We start from the raw sequence: 10000 nt of genomic DNA, 5'->3' as shown, positions 1-10000 counted from the left end.
AACGTGTATGTGTGTGTGTGTGTGTGTGTGTGTATGTATGTAGGCTATGTTCGATCTCATACATACACACACACACACACACATACACACATACACGCGCCACTGAGCTCACAACTCACAACGCAAACAGTCATTCGGTCACGTGAGCTCCCCCATTCATTTAAAGCGCGAGCGAACTACCGCGCATGTGCGCATGTTTTGCAGTGAGCTCTGCTTGTTCACACGAACGTGTGTGTATGTCTGTATGTGTGTGTGTATGTATATACATACACACATACACACACACATACATACACGTTGTAAGTAAGCTTGAACACGCAACCAAAGGGCACTTTTCACACCCCATAACGCGGAAGTGCGGTGGCTACCGCGATGGTATGCGCAAGCGGTTTCACATACAGCTGCGCTGGTTGGAACGAACGTTTATGTGTGTCTGTATGTGTGTGTGTATGTATGTAGGCTATGTTCGATCTCATACATACACACACACACACATACACACACACATACACGCGCCACTGAGCTCACAACTCACAACGCAAACAGTCATTCGGTCACGTGAGCTCCCCCATTCATTTAAAGCGCGAGCGAACTACCGCGCATGTGCGCATGTTTTGCAGTGAGCTCTGCTTGTTCACACGAACGTGTGTGTATGTCTGTATGTGTGTGTGTATGTATATACATACACACATACACACACACATACATACACGTTGTAAGTAAGCTTGAACAAGCAACCAAAGGGCACTTTTCACGTGTGAAAAGTGCCCTTTGGTTGCTTGTTCAAGCTTACTTACAACGTGTATGTATGTGTGTGTGTATGTGTGTATGTATATACATACACACACACATACAGACATACACACACGTTCGTGTGAACAAGCAGAGCTCACTGCAAAACATGCGCACATGCGCGGTAGTTCGCTCGCGCTTTAAATGAATGGGGGAGCTCACGTGACCGAATGACTGTTTGCGTTGTGAGTTGTGAGCTCAGTGGCGCGTGTATGTGTGTGTGTATGTGTGTGTGTGTGTATGTATGAGATCGAACATAGCCTACATACATACACACACACATACAGACACACATAAACGTTCGTTCCAACCAGCGCAGCTGTATGTGAAACCGCTTGCGCATACCATCGCGGTAGCCACCGCACTTCCGCGTTATGGGGTGTGAAAAGTGCCCTTTGGTTGCGTGTTCAAGCTTACTTACAACGTGTATGTATGTGTGTGTGTATGTGTGTATGTATATACATACACACACACATACAGACATACACACACGTTCGTGTGAACAAGCAGAGCTCACTGCAAAACATGCGCACATGCGCGGTAGTTCGCTCGCGCTTTAAATGAATGGGGGAGCTCACGTGACCGAATGACTGTTTGCGTTGTGAGTTGTGAGCTCAGTGGCGCGTGTATGTGTGTATGTGTGTGTGTGTGTGTGTATGTATGAGATCGAACATAGCCTACATACATACACACACACACACACACACACACATACACGTTCGTTCCAACCAGCGCAGCTGTATGTGAAACTGCTTGCGCATACAAGCGCGGCAGCCACCGCACTTCCGCGTGACGTCACCGAATGCTCTGCCGCTGTTTAGAGAACAGCGTGTATGTGTGTATGTATGTGTGTGTGTGTGTGTGTGTGTGTGTGTGTGTGTGTGTGTGTGTGTGTGTGTGTGTGTGTATGTATGTCTGTGTGTGTGTGTGTGTGTCTGTTTCGACTCGCTTAATGAAGGACTTCGATACATCGCTTCAGAGAATGAAGACGACTATGGTAAATATAGCACTAAAAATATTAATATCTGCGTGGTTAGATGACAAGACCATGCTTTGTGGGTAGATCGTATGCCAAATCAATTTGTTTTTTTGTTTAGATGGGGGAGAGCCGGGTCAAAAGTCGCGCAGGACAAAAGTCGCGTTCCCATTTTCTCCAGAATGACTGGACCTGCAAATATGTGGTTATACTTGCCTGCACATATTACCGTGTAGGAGCTCCCTTCAAATTTTGGGCGCGATCGCAGCATATTTGACAGAGATATCGATGGAAAACCACTTTTGCCCCATAAAATCATGGTCTCATAAGCATTTTTTGATTGTAAAATTGTGTTCACTTGTTTTAGTTTGCAAACATATGCAATTTTCTTAGCATATCTACTGGCTACATGATAACATAGCTTTCATGTTTCGTGCGAGCAAGTCGTGCCTGCAAGCCAGGGAGAAATGACAGGAGACCGTGGCGGAAGTCGCATCCCGTAGAGCAGGGGTGGCCAACCCGCGGCTCCACGCCCGTCAATGTGCGGCTCCTCCATTCATTGATAAAAAAAAAGTTGGCTTGCGGCTCTTTCATCCTTTCATTAAAAAATAAATACATTCATTCCATAATAACGTTTCTCTCTCTCTCTCTCTCTAGTTTCGCTGTGCATTTCTTCCTGCCCATTTTAGTTTATTGCAGATTTGTCATAAAATCATGATTGTTTCGCTAGGTCGCGAGGAAGTCGCGTGAGAACCACTTCAAACCAATCATTTAGGTAGCAAATCACCTTGGTAACAAAATAGTTGTAAACAAAATAATTTGCTCTGCGTGGGGACAAACACAAAACGAATGTATTATTAGACATATCATAATAATATATAGCCTTCAACGACCTCCTGAGCTGTCTGCCTGATGGTCTCAGGGCTAAAGAGACCGCGCGTCGTTTTCCTCACCCTAACTCTTGGCATGCTGTCAATGAAAGAAAATACATTGTAGGCCTAAATAAACATGGTTTTAGGCTATTGTGTTTATGTAGGCCTATAGGTTAAGCTATGTGTTCATAAGGTTACGTCATTGTAAACGAAAGTAGCCTATATAATCCAATTGACTGGAACCAGGGGGTTTGACAAAAGTTAAGAGGCAAAATAATTTGTCTTGACTGCATTTAAGATGTATCTGTAAGGGGGCTGGTTGGCTAGCTGACCCAAACGCACGGACACAGACGGACAGTTCCAAGCCCAGAGGGCGGTTTAATACAAAGCGGAGGTACAGAGGGCAAGGCAAAGGGTAGTCAAGTTCAGGTAGGGGTCAATCTATCAACAAACAATGTCCAGAAAACGTAATCCAATCCGTGGTCGAGGTCCGGGGAGAATGGGTCGGGGAAGCCGTGTGTCAGTCCAGGAAAAGAGCAGCAAACAAACCGGAATCATAACGAATCTTAGGGAAGAACGTTGGGAAGACCGGGTTCTTATAGGGGAGGTGATTGGATGATTAGTGGCAGCAGGTGAGCCGCGCCCTCGGAGCTCGTTAGCGGAACCGTGTTCAGGTGTGCGGGGTGATCACGTCGAAGGGCGCGCAGAGCGCGCGCTGAAGTGGAAGGCCGTGGCGCGCGCGCTGCGGGAACGGTGGTGGGAGCTGGAGAGCGCCCAGGCGGAGGCGGAGCCGTAACAGTATCTTTCACATTAAAACTGCATACAAAGCTGACCAATAGCATTAGAAAGATCTCTTCGAGAGCTTTAATTTCACCTGTTCATTCTGCCCAAATGTCACTCGCGCACCCCTCTGGTTCTAAGCCATCAGAATGCGACTTCTGTCCCTCTACGGGATGCGACATTTGTCCCGCCACGGTCTCCTGTCATTTCTCCCTGGCTTGCAGGCACGACTTGCTCGAACGAAACTTGAAAGCTATGTTATCATGTAGCCAGTAGATATGCTAAGAAAATTGCATATGTTTGCAAACTAAAACAAGTGTACACAAATTTAAAATCAAAAAATGCTTATGAGACCATGATTTTATGGGGCAAAAGTGGTTTTCCATCGATATCTCTGTCAAATATGCTGCGATCGCGCCCAAAATTTGAAGGGAGCTCCTACACGGTAATATGTGCAGGCAAGTATAACCACATATTTGCAGGTCCAGTCATTCTGGAGAAAATGAGAACGCGACTTTTGTCCTGCGCGACTTTTGACCCGGCTCTCCCCCATCTAAACAAAAAAACAAATTGATTTGGCATACGATCTACCCACAAAGCATGGTCTTGTCATCTAACCACGCAGATATTAATATTTTTAGTGCTATATTTACCATAGTCGTCTTCATTCTCTGAAGCGATGTATCGAAGTCCTTCATTAAGCGAGTCGAAACAGACACACACACACACACACAGACATACATACACACACACACACACACACACACACACATACATACACACATACACGCTGTTCTCTAAACAGCGGCAGAGCATTCGGTGACGTCACGCGGAAGTGCGGTGGCTGCCGCGCTTGTATGCGCAAGCAGTTTCACATACAGCTGCGCTGGTTGGAACGAACGTGTATGTGTGTGTGTGTGTGTGTGTGTATGTATGTAGGCTATGTTCGATCTCATACATACACACACACACACACACATACACGCGCCACTGAGCTCACAACTCACAACGCAAACAGTCATTCGGTCACGTGAGCTCCCCCATTCATTTAAAGCGCGAGCGAACTACCGCGCATGTGCGCATGTTTTGCAGTGAGCTCTGCTTGTTCACACGAACGTGTGTGTATGTCTGTATGTGTGTGTGTATGTATATACATACACACATACACACACACATACATACACGTTGTAAGTAAGCTTGAACACGCAACCAAAGGGCACTTTTCACACCCCATACCGCGTGACGTCACCGAATGCTCTGCCGCTGTTTAGAGAAGAGCGTGTATGTGTGTATGTATGTGTGTGTGTGTGTGTGTGTCTGTGTGTCTGTTTCGACTCGCTTAATGAAGGACTTCGATACATCGCTTCAGAGAATGAAGACGACTATGGTAAATATAGCACTAAAAATATTAATATCTGCGTGGTTAGATGACAAGACCATGCTTTGTGGGTAGATCGTATGCCAAATCAATTTGTTTTTTTGTTTAGATGGGGGAGAGCCGGGTCAAAAGTCGCGCAGGACAAAAGTCGCGTTCCCATTTTCTCCAGAATGACTGGACCTGCAAATATGTGGTTATACTTGCCTGCACATATTACCGTGTAGGAGCTCCCTTCAAATTTTGGGCGCGATCGCAGCATATTTGACAGAGATATCGATGGAAAACCACTTTTGCCCCATATAAGTAAAATCATGGTCTCATAAGCATTTTTCGATTGTAAAATTGTGTTCACTTGTTTTAGTTTGCAAACATATGCAATTTTCTTAGCATATCTACTGGCTACATGATAACATAGCTTTCAAGTTTCGTGCGAGCAAGTCGTGCCTGCAAGCCAGGGATAAATGACAGGAGACCGTGGCGGGACAAATGTCGCATCCCGTGGAGCAGTGGTTCCCAAAGTGGGGGTCGCGAGATGACTCCCGGGGGTCGCGAGATAATTTCCAGAAAGTGTGTTTTTTTGGTGCCAATTATCAGAATGTGTGAAATACATTCTGATATTCGTTTATTCATTTGTACATTCGTTTAAAAACGATTAAAAGAGAGGAATATATCCGTTATGGATTCGTATGCATCGTTATCAACAAAGTACATCCCCAGTGTGTCGTGTGCACGGAGGTGCTTGCAAATGAAAGCCTAAAGCCCGTAAAAATGCTTCGACACTTGAGAAAGTGCTAACGGAACAAGCAACAATCCCCACCAAAGCGCAAAAGGCATCATATGAGGTGGCGTACTTAATTGCACAGGCAAAAAAGCCACACACAATCGGGGAAACCTTAATCAAACCCGCTGCTATAGCTATAAGTCGGAATATGCATGGGGATAAACTGGCCCGTGAGATTGAATCAGTGCCGCTGTCTGACAATACCATTGCCCGGCGCATCACCGACCTAGCCCAGGACATAAAGGCTCAACTGATTGACAGAGTAAAGAAAGCAGGGAGATATGCTTTGCAGTTAGATGAAACCACAGATATAGCAAACGATGCCCAGCTGCTTGTATTCGTCAGATACAGTTTTGATGGAAAACTCGAGGAGGACATGCTAATGTGCACTGCGCTGGATGGGACGTGCACAGGCCAGGACATTTTCACAAAACTTGACAACAAACTAAAGGAAGAGTATAGCATAGTGCCCATCCATCGCATTAGGTAAGCTTACTAAATGTAATTACTATATAAATTAATATTATAGTTGTTAGGCTGTTATGTTATTTTGTGTTTTGTGCCGTTTATGCCCGTGTTTGAATAGCGTAGGCCTATTAGTGCGTGTGCGCGCGGACATTTAACCACCTCCGGGGACAGTGGGGGTCGCGAGTCTCTGGCACCGTTATTTTGTGGGTCGCGGGCTGAAAAGTTTGGGAACCCCTGCCGTAGAGTGACAGAAGTCGCATTCTGATGGCTTAGAACCAGGGGGTGCGCGAGTGACATTTGGGCAGAATGAACAGGTGAAATTAAAGCTCTCGAAGAGATCTTTCTAATGCTATTGGTCAGCTTTGTATGCAGTTTTAATGTGAAAGATACTGTTACGGCTCCGCCTCCGCCTGTGCGCTCTCTAGCTCCCACCACCGTTCCCGCAGCGCGCGCGCCACGGCCTTCCACTTCAGCGCGCGCTCTGCGCGCCCTTCGACGTGATCACCCCGCACACCTGAACACGGTTCCGCTAACCAGCTCCGAGGGCGCGGCTCACCTGCTGCCACTACTCATCTAATCACCTCCCCTATAAGAACCCGGTCTTCCCAACGTTCTTCTCTAAGATTCGTTGTGATTCCGGTTTGTTTGCTGCTCTTTTCCTGGACTGACACACGGCTTCCCCGACCCATTCTCCCCGGACCTCGACCACGGCTTGGATTACGTTTTCTGGACATTGTTTGTTGATAGATTGACACCTGCCTGAACTTGACTACCCTTTGCCTTGCCCTCTGTACCTCCGCTTTGTATTAAACCGCCCTCTGGGCTTGGAACTGTCCGTCTGTGTCCGTGCGTTTGGGTCAGCTAGCCAACCAGCCCCCTTACAGATACATCTTAAATGCAGTCAAGACAAATTATTTTGCCTCTTAACTTTTGTCAAACCCCCTGGTTCCAGTCAATTGGATTATATAGGCTACTTTCGTTTACGATGACGTTACCTTATGAACACAAATAGCTTAACCTAGGCCTACATAAACACAATAGCCTAAAACCATGTTTATTTAGGCCTACAATGTATTTTCTTTCATTGACAGCATGCCAAGAGTTAGGGTGAGGAAAACGATGCGCGGTCTCTTCAGCCCTGAGACCATCAGGCAGGCAGCTCAGGAGGTCGTTGAAGGCTATATATTATTATGATATGTCTAATAATACATTCGTTTTGTGTTTGTCCCCACGCAGAGCAAATTATTTTGTTTACAACTATTTTGTTACCAAGGTGATTTGCTACCTAAATGATTGGTTTGAAGTGGTTCTCACGCGACTTCCTCGCGACCTAGCGAAACAATCATGATTTTATGACAAATCTGCAATAAACTAAAATGGGCAGGAAGAAATGCACAGCGAAACTAGAGAGAGAGAGAGAGAGAGAAACGTTCTTATGGAATGAATGAATTTATTTTTTAATGAAAGGATGAAAGAGCCGCAAGACAACTTTTTTTTAATCAATGAATGGAGGAGCCGCACATTGACGGGCGTGGAGCCGCGGGTTGGCCACCCCTGCTTACGGGATGCGACTTCCGCCACGGTCTCCTGTCATTTCTCCCTGGCTTGCAGGCACGACTTGCTCGCACGAAACTTGAAAGCTATGTTATCATGTAGCCAGTAGATATGCTAAGAAAATTGCATATATGTTTGCAAACTAAAACAATTTAACACAATTTTACAATCGAAAAATGCTTATGAGACCATGATTTTACTTATATGGGGCAAAAGTGGTTTTCCATCGATATCTCTGTCAAATATGCTGCGATCGCGCCCAAAATTTGAAGGGAGCTCCTACACGGTAATATGTGCAGGCAAGTATAACCACATATTTGCAGGTCCAGTCATTCTGGAGAAAATGGGAACGCGACTTTTGTCCTGCGCGACTTTTGACCCGGCTCTCCCCCATCTAAACAAAAAAACAAATTGATTTGGCATACGATCTACCCACAAAGCATGGTCTTGTCATCTAACCACGCAGATATTAATATTTTTAGTGCTATATTTACCATAGTCGTCTTCATTCTCTGAAGCGATGTATCGAAGTCCTTCATTAAGCGAGTCGAAACAGACACACAGACACACACACACACACACACACACACATACATACACACACACATACACGCTCTTCTCTAAACAGCGGCAGAGCATTCGGTGACGTCACGCGGAAGTGCGGTGGCTACCGCGATGGTATGCGCAAGCGGTTTCACATACAGCTGCGCTGGTTGGAACGAACGTTTATGTGTGTCTGTATGTGTGTGTGTATGTATGTAGGCTATGTTCGATCTCATACATACACACACACACACATACACACACACATACACGCGCCACTGAGCTCACAACTCACAACGCAAACAGTCATTCGGTCACGTGAGCTCCCCCATTCATTTAAAGCGCGAGCGAACTACCGCGCATGTGCGCATGTTTTGCAGTGAGCTCTGCTTGTTCACACGAACGTGTGTGTATGTCTGTATGTGTGTGTGTATGTATATACATACACACATACACACACACATACATACACGTTGTAAGTAAGCTTGAACAAGCAACCAAAGGGCACTTTTCACACCCCATAGAGCTTGGCCTTTGTGTGCGTTTGTGTTTGTTGGAGTGTGTGTGTTGTGTGTGTGTGTGTGTGTGTGTGTGTGTGTGTGTGACTCCACCTCTGGTATTTTGATCTTGCGTGGACAGGCGGTACAGAAGCAGACTAGCGGTGCTCTGACACGTTGATACGGATCAACCCACCGGCCGAACACAGGTGTGTAATCACGCCTGAACAGTCTGTTACTCTCAGGTCCTCTGGGATCAACTCAACAAGAGAGAGTGATGGAAGTCTTCAGTGTCCGTTGTGTGTCAGTTGCATGACAATCAAATGATTCAGAATCGATTTATGAATCCCAAAATCTATCTTTTATTTAATGAATGAATGAATAAATGAAGGAATGAATAGTTCATTAATTCATTCAATCGTTCATTCATTCATTCATTTTTGGAAATATCGATACCCAGCCCTAGTATTGAAGTGTTGCATAACTTGGCAGTCATGTAATTGGTTACAGCTAAAAAAACAAACAGGTCTTAGTAACACTAACCGAATCGAAGGCTCAGGTCCTTCCACAGACGCGCTCTACTAGAAGGGCCAGAGCAGGGCCAGAGAAGGGCCACAGCAGGGCCAGAGAAGGGCCAGAGAAGGGCCAGAGAAGGGCCAGAGAAGGGCTGAGCAGGGCCAGATTAGGGCCAGAGCAGGGCCAGAGAAGGGCCAGAGAAGGACCAGAGAAGGGCCAGAGCAGGGCCAGAGCAGGGCCAGAGAAGGACCAGAGCAGGGCCAGAGAAGGGCCAGAGCAGGACCAGAGCAGGGCCAGAGCAGGGCCAGAGCAGGGCCAGAGAAGGGCCAGAGAAGGGCCAGAGAAGGACCAGAGAAGGACCAGAGCAGGGCCAGAGAAGGGCAAGAGCAGGCTCTTCTTCCTGAGGAGACTCAAGTCCTTCCACGTCTGCGGGGAGATGCTGAGCATGTTCTACCAGTCGGTGGTGGCGAGCGTCATCTTTCATTCTGCCGTCTGCTGGGAGGCAGAGCGACAGAGAGGGACACCAGCAGGATGGACAAGATGGTGGAGAAAGGGGAGGAGCCTGGGGAGGAGCCTAGACGATGCCAACCACCCTCTCCTCCAGACCCTGGTGGGGCAGAGCAGCACCACCCTCTCCTCCACACCCTGTGTCAGTTCTGTGTCAGTTCTGTGTCAGGTGGGTCAGTCGTGTGTCCATCGTGTGTCAGTTGTGTGTGGGAGCTCAGCATACAGTATGATGCTCTGGGATCGGGCCCAGCCAATCAGAACCTCTTGATTGGTCAGGACCATCTCTCATCTCCAGCCAATCAGAACCTCTTGATTGGTCAGGACCACCTCTCATCT

General features: G+C 46.8%; 1 protein-coding gene across 1 annotated transcript in view; it reads left to right on the top strand.

The window, feature by feature from the left end:
- LOC311316718 (thyrotropin-releasing hormone-degrading ectoenzyme-like) overlaps nucleotides 1-10000 on the top strand; it is a gene marked incomplete at both ends in the record, with an annotated part of 51859 nt that overhangs the window by 18473 nt on the left and 23386 nt on the right. The window contains one exon of the mRNA XM_084447649.1: nucleotides 9227-9613. Coding sequence (XP_084303775.1) covers nucleotides 9227-9613 — 387 coding nt within the window. The remainder of the gene's footprint in view (nucleotides 1-9226; nucleotides 9614-10000) is intronic.

The sequence above is a fragment of the Borostomias antarcticus genome (genome assembly GCF_949987555.1).
Source record: "Borostomias antarcticus genome assembly, chromosome: 13".
NCBI classification, from domain to species: Eukaryota; Metazoa; Chordata; class Actinopteri; order Stomiiformes; family Stomiidae; genus Borostomias; species Borostomias antarcticus.
This window is presented reverse-complemented; position numbering and strand designations above follow the sequence as displayed.